Source organism: Corvus cornix, chromosome 6 (genome assembly GCF_000738735.6).
Source record: "Corvus cornix cornix isolate S_Up_H32 chromosome 6, ASM73873v5, whole genome shotgun sequence".
Taxonomy (NCBI): domain Eukaryota; kingdom Metazoa; phylum Chordata; class Aves; order Passeriformes; family Corvidae; genus Corvus; species Corvus cornix.
Genome location: NC_046336.1, coordinates 20164450 through 20185334, shown reverse-complemented (window position 1 = coordinate 20185334; position 20885 = coordinate 20164450). Strand labels below are relative to the sequence as shown.

The window sequence follows — 20885 nt, the reverse complement described above, 5'->3', positions numbered from 1 at the left end:
CCTAGTGACAGGATGGGGTGACTAAGAACCAGCTGGCTAATTAAAGCACAGCAGTAGGAGGAGCGAAGTATTTAAGGGTGCCAGAGAGAAAGAGAGATGCCTCCACGAATTTCTTGTTACACTTCAGCAGCCAAGTGAGTGGGCAACACAGTGAAAGGTTTTCTTAACTCTTTCGTGCCTCTCATGGAGTGAAATCAAGAGACTAAGAAAATGGCTCCATTGACTGAAAAGCCTGAATCGAGGTAAGGACACCAGTATGGTTTTTAGTCACAGTTAGTCACATCTACCTCTGCTAGAGCTGCTGTAGCTGAACTCCCAGGACTTTATATGACTCTGGCATATGCTAATATACACTGAGTGGTTAGGTCTGGTGGGGCAGTGCACACTGATTTTCAGAATGCTGCTTTCATCTGGATAGGTATTTCCAGTTGCTGATTGAAAAGAGGCAATGTCAAGAGAGGCACCACATGGGTTTGTGTTCTCATTAAGGAAAATGGGCATGTCCTTGCCTCCTTACCCTAGTGACTGGATCTTTCTCCTAATTATTTTTATGGGAAGGGGAGATTCAGTGGAGTTCCTGAGTGCTGATTCTGAGGCAGTTACTAAGAGGAAAGTGAAGAGAATGGATGAAGTGGAAGTCTCAGTGATATATGAATTTGTCTCCTGAGGCTGGAGGAGTCAGAGAGAAGTGAAGATGAGGACTGGCTTCTGGAATGTAACTTTCTGCTATTTCTGGAGACACTTGGAATGTCAGACTGTTGCTTCACCCATCAGTTTGGTTTTCTGCAAGTGTTTTCAGTAGTGAGTAGAGAAGCAATCACTGTGTCCTTCCTTCTAGCATGTAGGTGACTCTAGAGGTAGCACAGTCCAGCAGGACTAGCAAGCCAGCACTCCAGCCTGAATTCCCTGGCAGGCACAAGTTCGTAGTCTGGCCTTGGATGTGTGACAGTGGCTAGCCTTCTGAGTTTTGCTGAGACCATTTTGTGTCTGATATCCAGGCAGATGAATCAGTCCCCTGGCAATTTTTCTAGCATAGCAATACTTCCAGGTTGGCAAAGGCTAAAGAAAATGATCCTGTCTCATTTCAGCTGACTTTCAACTGGGCTTGTCAGAGGTGTGCTGGAAGTATTGTATGCCTGGCTCCCCATGTGCTTTGGTTAGACTTAGCTCTATGTGGTTCTCTTGAGGTTGTTGCAGTTGTGTGTAAATGAGACTAACTCTCAAACTGATTTTTCTTATTCTGAAACCATAAAAAACCAACCTGTAAGATGGATACCTGTAAGGCCCTGTTACACTATGACAGAACAGCTGGTTTTGGATGTTGCGTAGAATAGAGGCCCGTATCTTCCATCTCTGTATAAAATAAGACTATCACTTACATGTCTTGGAAAGTATTAGCTGTTGCTTAGGGAGTGTTTGTACAGAGCTTCTGAACAGCTAATGCTAGGAGAGGTCATAATTAAAAATTAACATTTGCTGTGGTTGCCACAGTGAGCACTCACTCGGGCCTGTGCAATTCCTCTGCCTTACACAACTGGGAATCTCAGGATGTGTCTGGGATGGTATAAGGTGGTCTGTAGCATTAAAGTATCTATAGTATCTGGTTTATATATCAAAGGTGTATCAGAGTCTTTGCTCTACCCTAATTTTTGTAAAATGTTTGTAAACTGGATTTGAACTTTGAGACATTAGTCATTCTCTAATCAGTGTATCTGCTTAATTTAATGCAACTTCCTCTTATTTACTACTTTATTGTTTGAGAGTGCGTGATAGAGGTGAAGACAGCCTTTGTAGTCTTTGTTATACAAAATCATGCAAGAGAAGCTGCTGGATGTTGTTTAGATGATCTAATTGATTTGTATTTATAGAATGCCATTCACTGTAGTAAATGCAATGCAGTGTTTGTGTCCCTCAATCCTGCAGTCAGCTGAATGGATTCATTGTTATACATAATTAGGGCTTCTGGAATTTGGGTCTGTTTATTTACAGCAATTGTTCTGAGAGGCATAAGTGGCCCCATATCAGAGGTGTACAGAGAGTGAGGTGCAGTACCCACAGCACCCCAGCTGCACAGCTCTTACAAGTACTCTCACAGCAGTTTGAACTCCATGAATCCTCCATTTCTTCCAGCTGAAGTATAAAACCAGCATCCTCTTGGCTAGGTGTGGTCATTGCAGATTGAAAGATTTTCCTATTGCAACAAAGGTAAATCAGGTGTCATGGAAATAATTAACCCTTTACCTGTAAATAAATTCCAGTTTCAGTAGTTGTGTGCTCCTTGCTCCAGTTCCTGTGTGAATCTCAGTTAAGTGTCCTGAACAGTCCCAGGTTGTGATATGCTGTTAAGTCATTTACAGCCTTCCCTGGAGCTGACAGCCTCAGAGCTGTGCCCAGTGAGCTCCCTTTTATAGGATGTAAATCAGCGTGTTTGTAAAGTTCTTCCATCTATGAGGTGTGATCATATATATTGCAGATAAATTTGAGCAGAAATCTCAACTTCTGCTGCTGTCACATGGTGTGCTTTGTGTCTTCTGCTAAGATGGATATGAGATTTTATTTAAAATGTCCTGGAAAAAATTGGTTTTCTTTCTGGAGTTTCAAAATGTCCGTGTGAGTTGCTTGGTCATATGGGTGTGGCAGAAAGGCATTTGTTTCTTCAGCTGACACCCATGAGACATGGGCCAGGGCTACTGTCACCATATCTCAGCTGTCAAATACTAAAGACAGAGGGTAGTCATGACAGCCTCAGGAGGAAGTCAAAGCCCAGTTACAATGTATTTAGAGTCTATTGTCAGGAGAAGAAATGTTTTTGACTGTAAGGCAGGGATATGAGCAGTTACTTATCCAGGGGGAATTGGTGGCACACCGCATGTCGAGTCTGCTCTGAGCCAGACAACCTTCTGGATGGCTGTTTTTCAAGCCCTGAGTCTGCAGCAGAGCAGGAGGCTGATGGCTCAAGCAAGAGCCACCTTTCACCCCTACAGTCCTCCAGGTATAAGTCAGTGTTGCTTAATGAAGCTTTAGCGGCTGGTGTGAAATTATTCCTGTCTGTTTCTTTGCCAGGAGGTTCCTACAGGCATCAAATCACTATCTGAACTAGCACTAATCATGGAATTCATTTTAGTATACAGGTCAGAGTTAGAATGGACAAAATGAACTGATGTACCTTTTAAACCTTGCTGTTCAGCTGTTGGGCATGTCGGCTGTAGGCTTCGCTCGCTGGCTTTGTGACATTAAGTGGAATTTAGACTTTGGCCTGCCGACCTTTTAAAGTCTTCCACTGTTTGCCAGATTTTAATGAGATGGGTGACAACATGCTGGCCAATTTCTGGAAATGCTTGTTTATGGGCTTGCAAAAGGAAGATTCAGAGGTGCAATTGTTTTCTAAAAATTCATGGATAGGGGTGAGTGCAAGGAGGAAGAGCTGCTTAAACAGAAAAACTGTGTTGGCGCAAAACAATTTAGCTGTAGCTGTTCATGAATTTAATTTAGGTTGCAAATGAGGAACAGCATTCATGCCATAAGAGGAATGCGTTCTGGAGCAGGCTTCCAGGAAGAGCAGTGGAGGTGGGAAACTTTAGCAGTTTTAAGCTGGAATGTGAAGTGTTCTTGCACAGGATTGTATGACAGAGTTGCCTGCAATAGCATGGGAGTAGGCTGGATGACCCAGGAGATTCTTTTCTGTCCCCTGCTCCACAAGTGGTGACCTTGAACTGAGTTAACTCAGGTTGCAGTAAACTTTGTTTACTCTGAAGTTGATGACTTGTAAGATGACTTAGTTCAAGAGCATCTCTGAATTCTTAAAGCCACATCTCCTAGTTTACGTTTCCTTTTTAACTTTTATTATTGAGAGAGGCACATTCCTCATATATTGCACGAAAGCTGGCACCTATGTCCCAGAAAACCTAATTTTGCCCATTAGGAAGGCAACAGATGAACACTATATTTAAAGAAAAAAAGGAAGCAGTACTGCATTTGAAATGTGCTGTGTTGTTTGTTTATTGTAACAGCTGTAAGTTCAATTATTTATAAGAGCACTTTATCCAAGCTGGTGTGTAATGAAGCCATTTGTTTCATTTAGTGAGCTTTCAGTGCTCTCTCAGCTGTCTTAGCACTTGCTGAAGAGTGCGTGGAGGCTGTTGCCTTGTACAGAATTCTATGTGCACTACTTGCTTACTCATAGTCTTTTCATGACATTTATTCTTAGGAGCATAATGCCTTCTGAAGGAATAACAGGATGTTCTTTAACCCTTAAAATAAAAATGACAGACAACATATTTCAGTATTCCAGAATAAAAGAATAATGATAGTTGAAGAGAGAGCTGATTGCCTGGGTTAACCTGGGCTGCCTGCTCTATTCTAGTTATTTTTTTTCTTGTCACATTTTATGTGATGCAAGGTGAGAAGTGCACAGAACATGTGTTTTCCAGCAAGTTCCTTTAAGCAGAGGAACCTGCTGGTGGGAGGCACTGGCTGCAGTGCAGCTCTTTGCCTGCTTTCCAGATTTGGGACTCCACATTGCTGACATGGCTCATTGAGAAGAACATTTGGGTCAGGGACACTGATGGCATTGTGAGAAAGGGACTGAGCTGGGGTGAAACAAATGAGTGTTGTCAGTGATGTGTAAGACCTGACCAGGTGAAAAGCAAGTTTTGTGATTGCTAATCATACTTTCAGTCTGAAAGCTTACCATTTTTCTGAAAGCCTCAACTCCTACTTTATATTAGTATAAATAAGAATTTGATTTTTCATTTAAATGCAGCCACAAAGCACTTAATTGTATATATAGAGAGAAAACTTTGAAAATGTGAAAAACCTGAAACTGATAAAATAAAGGAGGAGTCTAAATCTCAGGAATATAAGGGACCAGCACAATAAGTTTTGAATGTTCATCTCATGTCTAGCAATTGTTTTAAAATCCTATGTGAGTCACCGGAGCTGTCAGTAATAACAAGGGAAGAAAGGAAAGGAAGTTACTTTTCCCCACATTCACATTAGACCACCAAAAATAACCACTGCATTCGACTCTTAGCTGAGATACCAGTGACTTAAGAGCATGTGTCCTTGCTCAGAACTACTAATGAGCTGTTTGTTACCCCCTGCCTTTGTAGGGGGTGTATTCAAACCTTTAGAGCATGTGAGATAATCCAGACAGGCTGTACAGAAGTAGTTGCCACTTATCTGCATTCCTCCTAAACAGGCTTCTGAATGCACTGCTCTCTTTTCCACACCAAGTAGGGAAGGGACTGCAGCCTTGGTGAAATGTGCTGGGGGTGAAAGGCAGGAAGGAAAAGTTAAACATCCGTCTAGAGGTAGGACTGAACTGACAAGGAGTTGGTGGATGTTACGTATGGACATTGGCATGTTCAGGGTTACAGTTGCTGGCTCATGGCCTGAGGTATTCGTTACTTTTCATTGTGTTTTGCATGTGTGCAGCTTTGAAGCCTTTGTTGCTATGTCTGTCACATTTCAGGAGAGGTACTAATTCCAGTCTGGCAAGGACACACTGGTTAGCTGGTTGGAGCAGGGGGCAAGAAGGAGACACATGGTTGTTTTGCTTTGGAGTACTTTTTCTAGTCTTTTTCTTTTTTCTTTTGCCTGATCTGGCAGTAGCGAGTTCTCTGTTTTTAATACTGACATGAGGGACCTCATTCTTGGTTCCCTTTGAAATGCTCTCTTCTGAAGTACTGCTGTGCATACTGTGTGTGTCTACAGGAATGGCTTGGTCATGTCTACAGAAAGTTCTTGAGGGCAAGTGGGAGCAACAAATAATTCCAGACCCACCTGTTTCCAGGGATAGCCTGTCTGCCCAACCTGACAGGGACTAATTTGTCTAAGGATGTGCCATCCAAATGTTCATAGCACACTGGCTTACAGCATGTACCTTCCCAGCTTACAGGGCAATACTTTGCTGCACCGGCGCTGTGGAGCCAGATGTGTTATCTGTCTGGACTGTCCAGCTGATCCCAAGAGCAGCCTTAGGACTGAGATAGGCCTAACAGGACTTCAGTATGTGGTTTGGGTCAAGTATGTGGAAGACAGGTAGAATAGCTCTGTCTGATGCAATAAGGTGCCAAAGCATGTTCTCAACTCCAAACATGCGCCATAATTTTGTCGATCTAAACAGGAGTTATTTCTACTTGCATGCAGCAGATCTGTGTACAGATTCTCAGCTGATCAAAATCAACTTTCAAATGGAGTTTCTGGAGTTAGACCAACGCAGGGGCTCAGGATTGGTTACTCTCACCCTGACCATGTTGAATCCATTCTGTGTATGGGAGTGTGCGCTAAACGTGAGTTTGAGTGCTTGAAGGAAGCTGATTCATAAGTGGACTCTGGATGCTTGTTATTTTAATTGAATTCTATAATTGCTAGTAAGTGTGGGGATATGTAATTTTTCCAGATTCAATCTAGAGCTAATGAGTTTGTGCACATCTTCCATTTAATTTTAGCAATCTTCTTTAATTATCACTTCATTTTTATCCTCAAATCGCTTTTTTGTAAAAAGTAACTTGATCTATTAATGCTAAATAATTATGTTTCTTTTTGGTGTGAATTCTTTCCTAAATGCTTTTCTTAAAGCAGTGAACGTCAGTGTTTCACACTGTAAGCAATGTCGAGACTTGAATCAAAAAGACATCACTGAAATCAGTTTTATGGCAGTTGTGATGTCACTGTTTCCAAACAAATGAGACTGTTTAAAAAGGGTGAAGCATGTGGTCACGAGTTTAATCGCTCAGATACTGCTGTTGTGGAAGGGGACATGTTGCTCTGGCACAGCAGCAGTGGACCCTGCCTTTGCCCCTTATAGCCAGTAAATCCTCTTTCCTCTCCTGAAAAGGTAATACACTGAATTATTTTTTCCCACTCCTTTTTAATCTTGTGTACCAGAGGAAAGCATTGCAACCTCTTGGGGATGCTTGGAGTGGAAGAAATTTTGTGTTGACTTGCATGAATCCCATGGAAAAGGCCAATGCTGAGTTAAAACATCTGGGATCAGCTTCAGAGAGAGGTTGATCCTGAAGCTGAACTGAGATTTACTACAGTATTGCCCCTTCTTGTGGTTTTCTCCTGGCCCTGTGGAGGGACTGGTATTTATCCCAGTGAGTTTAACATGTAACATTTTTCTGTGTGTAGAAGAGCATGATATTGCTACAAATCTCCTTTAGCTGGATAACATATAATTTTAGACTGTTTCTTTCTGATTTGCTTGAACTAAGGAATCTTTCTGGAATGGAAAAGTATGGAGATCAGAAAGACCACTATTACTAAATACATTTGTCTACATTTTCAGGCTGTGTTAACCATTACTATTTCAGAGACTCACTTCTAATATGAAATGGTAGAAACAAAAAGCAGGTACTGTGTGGGCAGGCAAAATCGGGCAGCAAACCTTAAACTGGACTCAGTTTTTGTTGTTGACTGGTTTTATACTGCACTCCCCACTCTACATTGTATTTTACTAGGATCAACTTGTAGTTAGGCTGAATCCTGCTGAGCCTTCATGAACCCACCATGTATACTTATGTGGGTATTTTAGTGAAGAAAATATTTAAATAATTAAGTGTTGGCAGCTGTTCCTAGGGTGGCTTGCTGGGAAGCCCAGATATTGTCTCATTTTATAGACTCTTCTGTTACTATACTTGCTTGTTGAGTTTTCTTTCCTTTTGAGTGTCTGCTGAACATGCTTATTATATTCTGGCTGGCATGAAACAAATGCTGGTTAAGAAAGGGGATGCTTGAGGCAGGAGAACAAATTCAATTCCCTGAAGGGAATTTCCACCTCTTACAATGTTCCACTGCTGCCTCCAGTTCATGTAAAAGGAAAAGTATCTCCAACTCTGTTGTTTAGTTTCTTGTTTCCCCAAGCAATTTTCCCTGTACTTCTCAGATTGGGGTTCTTGTTTATGCATGATTTTGTGATTTCAGATGCATATTTCTATTTGTGTCATGAAAGCTGTTAATGGTCTGGAGCGACACTGGATCTCACTTTCTTTGGGGCTAATTTTTTCGGGGGGGAGAGGTGAAGATTGAAACACAAAATTAACAGTCTTTTAATTCAACCTAGGACCTTTAGAGAGTTGAGATATCTTGTCAAACACAGACTTTTTCTGTAGAAATGCTCTTTGGCTATTCAAACCAACATCTGTGACATTGAAACCTGTTTGCTGCAGGTGTCAAGTCCCACAGGAGTGAGGACAAATAGGCCTCACAGTTGTCCTCCACAGACTGGGATCACCATGAAAACTGACTTTTTCTTCTGATCCCCATCTGGTGTTTTTTCTCTTGGGTTGGCAGTTTCACTGCTTTTGGTACCAGGAGAATTAAAGCTTCCAGTTTTCACGTTTTACTTACTGGAGTCTGATCCTGAAGATACCAGCGGCATTGCATGACTGGAAATGATTGGTGCAGAAGTTCATATGCATTTTGACAAGTGCATCTCCTCTGTATTGTTGTATCTTTCAAAGGAGAGACCAGCTTTGGAATGAGCAACAGAGTGCCTTGAAATATGGAAAAGATCTAATTTGAAGGTTTTTGTTTAAAGCTTTTAGTGTCACTTTGATTTTTTTTTTTTATTCTCTTGAAAGGTGATGCACATTTTATATATTAGAAACTAGCCAGTCTTGCACTTTGCCCTTTATAGACCCTTAGACTTAAGTGAGTATCTTTCAGTTTCATATTGAAGATTAGTCTTGAAGTCTGGAAGTAGTGCTTGTATTGGTGGAAATAATCTTTAATTTCTGATAATTATCAGCAAAAAATATACTGGTGCTTGACATGAATCCACTTGACATTTGAAAGTAATTTTTTTTAAGAAACGGTGACTGTTACCTTGGCTCTTGTGTTGAATGTTCAGCATTGTGTCTAGTGCTGTCTGGGTAGACATGAAACATTATGTAATCATTCTGCTTTTCACTTTAAACAGACATAAACAAAATCCAGAAGTGAAAAAGGCAAGTCCCTCTGCCACAATGAGCTCTGGTAAGTCTGTGTTGTTTTCTACTTGCACTCACTGGCCTTCCTTGTTATTACTAGTAATATTCCTGTCTGTTTCTGATGCAATTATTCACATTTGTTGCTGGAATTTGGCCCATAATGGTCAAAAAATAGCTAGAAACATCTTGAACTGGAGTAGGTCACTTTAGCTTATTTCAGTTTGGAATATAAGAATTCATAATTACTGATAACCTGAAGAAATTATCTGAATTTGATATATTTTAGTAGACATGAATACATAGTTTGACATCTGGATCAGAAAAATCACCTGTTCAAAGAAAACCAAGGGATCAGGAAATGGGAGCTGGTTGGGAAGAGGAAAACTTCTGGGCTTGTCTGGGTTACGGGCTAAATCTGAGTGAAAAATAAAGCAGATGCTAGGCTCGAAGTGCCATATATAAGATCTGTAGAATAATATTCCCACTTAATTTTAGCATCTTAGCAAGTCTCAACTGGAGTATCATGTCCTGGTTGGGGCACCACATTTTGAGAAAAATGTGAACTATTTGAAGAGAGTCCAGAGAAACATGACCTGGGAATTCAGTGTAATCGCTGATAAGCTTCCAAGCTGGGAAGCACTGGAACAGGTTGCATTAGGGTGATGCTGGAAGTTTGGAAAAACTCATTAGGCAAACATTTCTTGGCAGTGACAGAGGTAGATTTGTTTCTTTCATGGTTCAGAAATAGGGCTTTAGATGACCTTTGGAGCTCCTTTCTAGCACTGTCTCCTGTGTTTCTCTGAGTTCACAAGAGCCAGTTTTATTCATGTCAGCTGAAGACATGACAGATTTGAAAAAATCTTTCTTGAAAACCACTTCTTCATTTGTCTTTCAGAACATGAACAAATCGATGTTACAAAAACTGTTGTCAATGGGCTGAGCAGCAATGGACAAGAAAAAGGTGGGTTAAGAGCTCCAGAGACACCTCCACAGCTCCCCCCGCATGTCAGCCGGTGATGTGCTTGATTTTCCCGGAAATTCACTACAGCGGGGGCTTCCAAATTTAGTTCACTTGGCGACTGACACAAGAAAAGCCTTGTACTGCACCATGCTAGTAGAAGCAGCATTTCTTAGCTCAACAAGTGTTCTTTGTCTCTTTAAAGTGGCAGGCTGGACTTGCCTCTTTGTATATTTTTAGTGCTGTTTTGAGGAAAGCTGTGCACTGCTTGTGGTACTTGTGAGCACCTGCGAATCGGTATCTTAGTGAGTTGAAACAGCATGGGTTTGTGGGTGCCTGTGTGTGAACTGTGTTAATGTCAGGGAGAGGTGAAGGTTTGAGTCTGGGATTAAAGGGCAGGAACTAACCATTTAGGCGATGAAAAGAAATCTAAACAAACCAGTCTTCATGTTAACATCAGCAGGTTTGCAGTGTGCTTTATAGCTTTCAGTTTAGTATAGTGACTGTGTCTGTTTTGGCAGGGTGATAGTATGTGGGTATGGGTTGCTTTTCTGTTGGTTTAATTTCCTTTCTTTTCCTTTGATGCCTTTTTATAGTGGTTAGTATTTTGACTGCATTGTGGATGGATGAATTCAGTCAGTTTCAAAGCAGAACAGAATCAGGATTGTTTCCTAAACCACAGGATGTTTGATTTGGGATCTGTTGTATTCGTAGGGTCTCTGCTCAGGAAGAAGTATAGAAAGCAGGGTTTGATTTGGGTTCCTCTTTTATAAAAAAAAAAAAATTAAACAATCCTATCAAATTAAAAACTAATGATTTTATGAGGCTTGAAAAAATTCTGTCAAGCTTTTTGCCCATTTTTTTGCTTGAGACTCCTTTTCTAGGTTGTGAAGTCTGTGCTTTCCAGTTTTGCCGGGTATCAGAAAGATCTGCCACAAGAGGGGGTGTACACACCACCCTGATGTCAGTGCCTCCCTCAAGCTGGCCCAGTGCTCAGTGTTAGTCTGTAAAGCATTAGAAATGTGGTTCCTCTTACTCCTGATTTTACAGGCATGAAAGAGATGGCATGGAATATGAGGAGACATCTGTCATTTTCCAGCTAATAATACATAGAGGAAGCAGGTTTTAAAGAAGAAAATCCTGGCTCTGCAGAAATCAAGAACACTGGTAGAAATTATTCTGGTAGAGTCATGATATACAAGATGTTTATCTTGACAGCTCCTGTTGAGCTTCCCCTCTGAATAGTACTGCCGTTTTCACAACGACCCCTCTTTGTACCCATTGATTTGAACAGTTTTGTAACAATTGCTAGAATTTTGCATAGTGCTATATATGGTTTTCTCCAATGTTACCACATTTAGTATAATTAGTGTGCTAGCTGATGAAGTCCGGTAGAAATCTCTTCAATTTACTGTTTATATGGATGGATTTTTTTTCTGAAGTAGCTATATGGATGCTACCCTTTGGCATGGGACCTTTTTCAAGATTATTTCACTTCCTTCTGTTGTTGCACTTGTAAAAAATAGTGATAAAATTCAGAATTCATGTAATGTAGCTAGTTTAGTGTTCTTCTCTCAACCTTTAAGTATTTGGGTTTTTTTGCTTTATTTTGTTTTACTGAACCATATTAATGTCTTACTTAACAGTTTTATTTTTGCATGTAGTGTACCTGAGTTTAAACGATTACACTAAAATTTTTCGGTGGCTTCTAAAAGCTAATGCTTCCAGATTCTTTTTCCTGCACCATAGTGGCAATCAGCAGTTAGTCCATTCAATAAGCCGTTCTGTATGCTGCATAAAACAGACACATCCTGAATTAGGGCAAACGAATGGATATTTTTAACGGTTGCATCATTGCTCTCTAGACTGCTTTTGTATTTGAAATTTCCTGCTATTGTGTCTCCAAGTACGTTAGAGAATTTTGTGGCATGCTTCCCAAATTCTGTTCTTTCCTTTTTGGATGTGCCATTTACACTTTTGTGTTTGCAGCTGTTGATGTCCCTTTATGTACACGTTCTATTTCTGCCGTTAAAATAATCCCTGTGAAGAAAGTGAAAAGTTCTCCTCACCTAGTGCTGCCTACAGGTATCTTCTTCCTTCCTCCCCTGCCATGCATTAGTTAGTGATCATTTTCTCTCTGCTTCACCCATATGCTGTGGCTAATTCTCAGCTTCATGTTCCTCTCACTCCTCCCAGAGCTGCAGATTTCATCAGTAGGTAATGCAGTTAACTCTTGATGGCACCATACACTGTTCTCAATTATGCTGCTCTTCTGCAGACATGACTGTGTCTACTTGAATCTGGGATCATTGTAAGCTCTTTTACTAATGCTTGATTGTGAAAAATATTATTATTATAGACTCATTTTGAACCAAACTCCTGAAGAACCAAAGAATGTTTCCTGCGTATCATTGGTCTTTATGAAAACAAATGGTTCAAGCATAGTTCAACATTGGTGGCATGGTTTTGTTTTTCTGTACAGGCACTGAATTTAATCCACATGTGAAGAAGTAAGGATGTTAGGCTGTCATGCCCTCCCCAAGCACATGCTTCCCCACTAGAAGTACAAGATTATTCTTGTACTTTGCTGGATTTGGACAGTCAGAGTAGTGTAGCTGATACCTCTTGTCTCTCCTAATCTGTCACACATGTACTTTGTTGGACTAGTACAGTGCTAATGTCCTGTTTATTACTATCTGCTGGATTTCTATACTGAGAGATTCAGATTCTTGTTTTCTGTCATTTCACCTAAATTGTGAGGGAATTCATCACTCTAGGCATTTTTTTTTCAGCTCCCAAGGTGAGATTGTCTGGCAAGATTTTATTTTCAAATATTTTCAAAGCATTTTAATTTTTTTGAGTTCAGAGCATTTTTTTTCTGGCTCTTATTCTTTTGGTTCAGTATGCAGGTTTAACCTCTTGTATGGAAAATAAAAAGAATGCATTGATTCCCAAATTTGATTCTCCTCCCATATAATGAAGAGTGTTTTTACATGTCACACATGTTGAGCTCTGTTTCCATTTCTCTCCAGTGCCTGTGAAGCAAATGTAGGCATGGGGTTGTAGGAGGGCAGCTACCCTGCACTCTTTGTGGATGTTTATATCAGGCCCAGTAACTCCCAACATCGTGTCCGTGCTTTACAGTTACAGCACTCTTAGAACTGGAGTCTCGGAGCTTAAATCTTTGTCCTGTGGTTTGAAAGTGAGTCCATAGAGTCCTTGGGCTGTATGTTGTGCCATGTGGATGGGAATGATAGCCAGAACTGCACTCTTGGGCAAAAGGAATCCTGACCCTACATGAATCATGCAAAAATCAGTCAGAGAAGTCGACTTCTATTTCACCAGGAATGTGGGTGACCTTAAGTTGTGATCAGTTGTGGTATATTTAAGGATCAAACAGCTTTTGATACATCTGGGTGGAAAGTCTTTCCCCTCACAGAGGCTGCCTCAATTAGCTAAAGGCTAAACTATAGGAAAGTATCCTCTGACTTCTTACTTACTCCATCTTTTTTGTAGTCCTAAGTACGGGTCTGAAACTGTACTTTTTGTGAAATCCCTGAAGCATTGGAAGCCCATGTAAAGGCTTGAACAGTGGAGATGCCAGCACAGAGGGCTTTCAGTGAGAGCAAGGAGTTTGGCATTCATTGAATTTTTCATCTTACTGCTGTTGTCCATCTGGCATATTGATTTTTCTCCATATTGTGGCCACACTGGCCATGGTTTGCAACCTTAGCCAAGGTGTTACCATGGTCTGTAAGCACTGTACTGGTATGGATTTGATGGGGCATTACCTTGCTGAAATCAGCCAGGGAATACTGATCTGCACAGATGTGGGCTGTTGCCTGGACAATAAACAACAGCCTTTGCCCCCTCCGTCCAGTCTGAAAGCATAATTTTTGTTACAATAGCAGTTCCTAGAGAGGAGCTGCATCCTTCCCCATGCAGAGATAGCATGATCCTCAACCCATAAAAATAAAAATTATTGTGTTGTCCCTTGTGTAATGCATGCACTCAGTACCTCTTCACGCTCCCTGTGCAGTCATGGTAGGGCTGGTATTTCTACGTAGGTAAGTGAAGTCTGATGGCAGCTGCAGGGCCACTAATGGTGCATGAGGAGAGGAGGTGATGTGTCCTTCTATGGAAGTAGCCTAGAGAAACAAGACACTTTTTAGGCTTATTATTTCCAGAGGTATCTTAAAGGAGACAACTCTCCAGAAGCATTTTAAGTAGGGGGAGAAAGATAGACAGCTTTGAAGTACTGGCTTGTTACTACTTAATAGGATGACAGGAGGAGAAAACCCAAATCATGGACTGAAATACACAAAGGTAAGCCTGCACAGAAGTTGTGCTGAACTGTGCCTCAGCAAGGATGCTGGCACGATCTGGTATCTGGCTCACAGGTTGATCTGAATAGGCATATGTTAAATCTCCTTCTGATTTTCAGGATTTGGCTTCCTGTGTCAGAAGGTGCAACACTGCCATGCAATGAGGAGATGGCAGGGCGGTGGCTTGCAGTGCCTTGCTTTTAAATGGTATTCAGCATCATTACAAGATTTTACCTTCCAGTGGTCATAAGTATTTCTTTTTTCCCCCCCTCTTTCAGTGCTCCACAAAAGGCATTTTTAAGCTTTGGCACACAAAGCGTGTGCATTATGCCACTGGGACATCCCTATAGAAGAGCCACAGATGTAATGGTAGATTGTCCTTGCTAGCACAATGTCTCTGTACAAAGTAGAACAAAAAAAGCAAATGGACCTGTGATATTTGGTTCAAACACTCATTTTTTCCCCCTACTTTCTTCGCTCTGTTGCACCAACTCAGAACTTAACTGCTGCATTCATTGATTACATGAATAAAAAACTGCTTTTATTTCTCAATGCTTTAAATACAGAGCTATTCTTCATCTGCACAAACATTACTAGATTGATTCACCTGGAGGCAGCCATGCTAAAATTACTCTAGAGCTCTGATGGCTCCTGATAGCTTTGCATCATCCCTTTCTATGTGTTTCTTCTGTGCATGTGCATTTCCTGTAGAAATGGATCCCACGAAAGTCTGCAGTGGAAAAGGAGCTGTAACCCTCCGGGCAACTCCATCCTATGAAGGGAATCGGAATATCACTTCACCATGTCCTCAGGATGTTGAGCAACCTGAAAGTAAGTGGTAGAAGGTTAACTGGAATCTTTTACTCATAGTAATCTCAAGACAGGTCAGTCCAGGGTCTTGAGCTTACTTTATAACTATGGTTTAAAGCCCAGAATTCCAGAGCATAGTTGGAAACCTCTTGCAAGGACCAGACCAGTAGAGACTGACTCCTAGTGCAGGTTTCATGACCACTCAGTTATTGACTTAAGTTTGTCAGGAGCACCAAAACTCTCAGTTCTTTTCTTTCTTCCCCTCCCCCCACCGGTGCCCCCGGCTTGCCTATGTCACCTCCTTTTATCCCAGGCATGAGGTGGAGCAGAAAGAAGCTGAGGGTGCTACTGGCACTGCAGCATTCAGCTGGGTTGTCAAGGAAGCGGGGATAGCGTCCCCCAGACAGACAGCGCTGCCAGAGAGCTCTGCCGTCTTTCAATAGCAGACGTGTAATTACTTAATTGTAGGAGACAGGCAAAGCATAACAAACCTGGCCAGTGTCGTGGGTCTGGCAAAGAGAATGAAATCCCAAAGGCAAGATGCCGTTAAGGGGGAGGGGGTAAAACTTGCTCTTGAAAGCAAAGCATACATCGTTTCTGACTGTATTGTTCAAGAAAGGGCAATTCCATTAATTCTAGCCCTAATGTGCCACTTTCGGCTCTGTCTTCTCCCGTTCTGCTCCACCCGTGACCTACCCTCTCTTTATGCTTGCCTTTCTCTGTTTCTTCACTCCTACCCCCTACTGTTGCCTCTCTCCTTTCTGTTGATGGCTTCATAAATTTCTAACAGCTTGAATGGCAATAGGCCCATTGCTATGGAAATCAGCTCATTAATACTTCTTTTGCTTACTCTCTCAATCACTTCATGAAATGTACTTTGGAGCTGCAAGTGATTTTGCATATAACTTAAACAGCAAAATAGGTACAGGGTGGGGAGGAGCCCAGTGGGAAGTGGGTAAATATGTGATGAGACCGCTGCACATAGCTGCAGGGACTGTGTTGTAAAGTGGTGTTATATCTTATAGCTCCCTTCATGCACTAAGTCTGCAAAACTTGATCTATTTGTTGGTAATCCTTTAGCTCAGTCACATATAGTGATATTGTTAAGGATAGATATGTCTTTATAATCTGAATACAGGGTCCCTACATTTCCAGTAATTTGTGGTGTCTGGATGTCAAGCTGCAGCTTTAGAAAGTAGCTAGCTGGGCAGCCTTTTTGCCTCTGAAATAAGAATGTCAGTGAACAATTGTTTCTTCATTGCTCTGAATGAATTGCCTTGTGTTTACAAAGGTCAGAAACAAGGAGGACATCATGTTTAGGGTTGGTCTCTATGGTAATTACACAGCCCTGTCAGAAAGCATTTTATGTGTGAAATGAAGTAGCTTGACTCTTAACTTCAATTGATACATGTTTTCTGGAAATGTAATGGTTTATTTTTTTCCCCCTTTCTTTTCCTCTATGCCTATCCTCCACCCCTATCTTCTCTGTCCCTCCTTTCTGTGAAACACTTAGGTCTGGAGCCAGAAAACTCAGAAACAGGTATAAACATTGGCTACTTCTGTTGCTTTATTGGAATTATTTCTTGTTGCCTGGGGGAAAAAAAGAGAAAGAAGGGAAAAAAGGAAGAAAAGAGTCCCCTCCTTTCACTTATCCTGCAGCTGGAGGGAATCCTTTGTGATGTGAGTTTTCTTTCCCCTCGCAGATGATTGGAGGTCATCGTCTAACACTGATGCCAATGGGGATGCCCAACCATCATCTTTGGCTGCCAAGGGTTACAGGAGTGTGCGTCCAAACCTTTCTTCCGACAGCAAGCCACAGGTAAGTCTTTCTTCTGTGACCCTGAGGGTGATCATCTGGGTTCAAGCACTGGATTCATGATCAGGAGTCTTGGGTTGAACTCCAAACTTGGCTGCAGATGGGTAAGTTGCTGTGCCTCAGCTTTTTCTGCGTTTAAAATGGGGGTGACACTGATGTCAGCAAAGTGTTGTGGAGCTCGTGTATTCAGGCACACCACAGCATTTCCTGGGTGAACAAAGGAGGAGGACAATGCAAGAAGAAAGGTGAAGTAATCATCTATAATTATTTTGTATTTTATGTTGGTTTATTTCCTAGAAATTGCTGCAGGCTGAAATCAGAGTTGCACCCGACATTAAAAATAAAATATTGGGAAATGCCTTTCAGTTTTAACACTGTAACTGATAGACTGCGACCAGGGAAAGGTTATTTGTACCTGAAGCTAAATTGTTGAAGTCAATCTGCTAAGAGAAGTGCAATGTCATCCTTTTTTTTTTTTTTTTTTGGGGACTCAGTCTGCACAGAAGCAGTCTGAAAGCTGGTAAGGAAACCCTTCATTGGAAACTGAATTATTGTGAGGAACAGAGTCCCTTTAAAGCCCAATCCCCTATCAGTGTGACTGCTCCCATCATCAGGATCCCTTTAGCAATGATACAGACCAGGCACCTTAGGTGAAAGTGGAAGACGGAACAGCTCCAATGAAGGTGTGGGAAGGAGCAGCACCCTAAAGAGAGACCCATTTCTGCTCAATACTTACAGCTGTCCTGTAGTCCTTTCCTGATCTTGTTGATGAACAGAGAGAGCACTGGTGCACATAATACTTGTTACAGAAATCCCCAGAACTACTGTTCACGCTGAGCTGAAATGGAAGAAACTCCAAAAGGAGTTCGGAGGCAGAAGCCCTTCAGAACAGCACTTACCAACCCACTTATCCACTCCCTTGTGCTTCAGGGAAGGGAGGGAAGGGCAGAGGAGCGGCATGAGGGCAGCAGATTTAGGAACAGCAGCTGTAATTTTATGAAACTTTTCTACATCTATATCCATGTAACAAGAGTAAGTGCTTGCCACAACTTGTCATATGTGGATGACTTTTAAAGGACATCTCTTTCCAGATTTGAATGTTGCAAGCATCTTCATTCTCTGGTTTCAGCATTTTTAGAAATAGTTTAGGCAGCCTTTGCCCATAAAGATATGAAAACAGGGTGTGGTAAAACCTACTTTCACAGTCTCCAAAGGGTTAATTTGCAAAAATGCAGGGAGCTGCTGTTTGCCAGGTAGGTATTCTCTTCTTTCCAGTAGATCATAGTTTTCAGCTACTGGCAACAAAGCAATAAATAAAATGAAACCTCTGTATTGTTATTTTATCTCAAAACAGTTTGGCTTTCAGAAAAAATTCACTGTAATTGGAGTTGCAGTAGGCAGGCAATTTAGAATTAGCAAGCTATATGTTGCCAAGTACCAAAACCAGTAAAGCTTTTCTTATTATTTACTAAAAGCAGGATTTCTCTGTTGGTGATCTTGATTCTGGAGGCAAATTCTGATGATCTCAGTTCCTCAAGAAACATGAATTATTCTGCTCTTCCTGAAAGCATTTTCAGGATAGAAAAATCCTAAAGAGAATTGAAGAGCTGGCCTTTAGAATGAAGAAATGTTGACTTTTTACTTAGCCAGCTGTGGTAGGCTACAGCACTCGCATGATGTCTGCTTTTGTTAGCACTGGTGAAACTTGGCAATGTTCACTTTTCAGCAGTGCACTCAACATGCAGAGATGGCCTAGAGCTCTGAATTTGGCTTTGCAGTTCAAATGTCCCCAGTGCTGGGAAGTGTTTAGTTACGCAAGCATGAGCCTGAATTTAGTTTGCTATGATGTTAAATCTTGACTGAGGCTTTCCCAGGGGCATGGTGGGTGTTGCTGTGCAAGCCTCTTAAAACAATACAGTAGTGAGAATTATTGAGTGCAGAGAGAGAAACATGTAGGCAGGGACTTGAGGGCTGGGTTAAGTTTGTGTGCTGCAGTGAGCTGTGCTAAGAAAGAACGTGTGAGACAGTGTATGTGAGTGAGTTCTGCACTGGCCTTCCAGATACTGTATTTGCTTTTTATTCTTGCTGTATTAAAACCTGCTTAACCCAAGTCTAATGATCAAATTCATTCTCAGAATTTAATTTTTTTTCCTTCCTTTTTCCTTTCATTTGATGCTGCTTCCTTTCTCCTTCCTACTTTCTTGACTCTGCCTGATCAGGCCCTTGCTCCTCCCCGTCCTCCTCTTCCCAAAGAGGAAAGCTTTGCATGGCGTCCTCGCACTGACACTAAAGCGACCAACCTGTTGCCAGTGCCCATCATGGACTGTGTGTACCTGAATACACCGAAGCCTTATATGCAGCGTGCATCACCAAACACCAGTGCACGCTGTTATTTGTCATCACCTACCCCCTATGGCACCAGTGGGAAGCAAGGCTTGCCGGCAGGGCATTCTCCCTCTTCAGACCCCAAAGATGAGGTGCATGCTGGGCAGCCACTCTTGGAAAGTCACTCCTCATTGGGTGCATCATCCATGCAACGCAGCCCTGACAGGGCAGATCCCAGTAGTAAGTCTGGAATGAATTCCAGTCATGAGACGAAGGCGGATAAAAAGGTCACCAAACTATATGTAGCTTGTTTATCTAACAGCACTTGCTCGGGCGCATCTCAAAATTCCACTGGCACCACACATGACCCAGCAGCCAGCACCAGTTTGGGCGCTGAGCTCATTCAGGCACCAGCCACCAACATTGTTTCCTCTGTAACAGACACTGAAAAGTCTCTTCCTGCTGCTCCTCCTCCTCCTATTCCTCCCAGGCCGTACTTTTACATTGTCCTCAGCAAAGATGCAGTTAGTTGTGGTGCGGGCCAGCCCTCCCGGACTCAGTCATCACCTCCGCAAGCTGTGAGGGACAGAGTGCTCGAGCCCCAGAGCACAACTGCCACAGAGGACAGGATGAGAAAAGAGCCTTACCTTACTCAGCAGCGACAGCCACCATACAAGGCAATGGGACGCAGCATGGTACATGTTTTCTCCATAACCTTGTTTTCTTCCAGCCGAGCAAACAGTTCTTTAATTCATTACAATGTTCCTTTAATGCTTTATTCTCCTCCAACCTAATTTCTCAGCACTTGTTGTGCTACCCTGAGTCTTGTGGTCTTCTACTTGATAATGTTTAACACCCCATGTGTGTCCCCTCAACGTTGATCTGTGTGTTTGTGTGTGTGTGTGGTGTTTGTAGGGAGTTGGGTTGGGCTGTTGAGGATCTGTTTTAGTGAGATGTGAAGGAAGCAAACTCTGTAATATGTAATGGTTAGAGCTTTTCAAGTGATGGTAAATGCTGAGCTGTTCTTTGGTTTGATTTAGCCTCACTACACAGGACTGGAGAAGAGGGGTGGTGAGGGTGAATGAAGATTTTTGTGAAAACATGTTGTGTTCACAGAGGCCAGGGCTGCAAGCAGAAGTAGTATGTCTCTTTAAGGAAAGATGATCTGCTGGGGCTTTGTATCATTTTGGGTACATTCCTTGCATGACACAATATGGCTGCATTAGACTAAAGTACGGATCTCCCCCAATACATAACAACACCTTGTTTCCTACAGGATGCCACTGCCACCACCTCAGCTCAGCCTGGAGTTATAGTAGTCCCCCTCCTCCAGGTTAATCCAGACAGACAACAAGAAGGCAGCTCCAGCACTCCACCACCGCCTCTGGTTCCTTTTGGGCAAGGCTCCGTATTCCCTGAGATTGTTTCTCCTGGCTCACCCTTGACTTTTCCAACTCTAGACGATTTCATTCCCCCACATCTCCAGAAGGGCTCCCACCATAACCAAGCACCCTCCACATCTGGCACATTACCCTCTGTTTACCCGAAACTGCCATTCTTCTCATCACCACCTTCACTTGTCCCTCCAGTCACAGGGGCTTTGCACAGGGGCTTGAAGCCTGAAATCACTGGAGTCGTCTCACATACAGTAAGCTTGCCAAGTACCCTCCTCGCCCTTTTCCTAAATTTGTATTCCTGGATTAAAATTACTTTCT

At 42.1% G+C, this 20885-nt stretch overlaps 1 protein-coding gene across 14 annotated transcripts in view; it reads left to right on the top strand.

Annotated features, from left to right (window-relative positions):
* The first annotated feature begins 82 nt into the window (after positions 1-82).
* SORBS1 (sorbin and SH3 domain containing 1) overlaps positions 83-20885 on the top strand; it is a 75113-nt gene continuing 54310 nt past the window's right edge. For 2 of the 14 annotated variants that reach the window (XM_039554119.1, XM_039554118.1), the window contains exons 1-8: positions 84-242; positions 8927-8982; positions 9832-9897; positions 11884-11979; positions 14931-15050; positions 16543-16569; positions 16733-16848; positions 20447-20818. In XM_039554119.1, coding sequence (XP_039410053.1) covers positions 211-242; positions 8927-8982; positions 9832-9897; positions 11884-11979; positions 14931-15050; positions 16543-16569; positions 16733-16848; positions 20447-20818 — 885 coding nt within the window. In that variant the 5' untranslated portion in view covers positions 84-210. Of the gene's footprint in view, positions 243-8926; positions 8983-9831; positions 9898-11883; positions 11980-14930; positions 15051-16542; positions 16570-16732; positions 16849-19064; positions 19866-20446; positions 20819-20885 lie in introns of all 14 variants that reach the window. The other 12 variants (XM_039554125.1, XM_039554124.1, XM_039554117.1 and 9 more) reach the window with 11 other exon arrangements.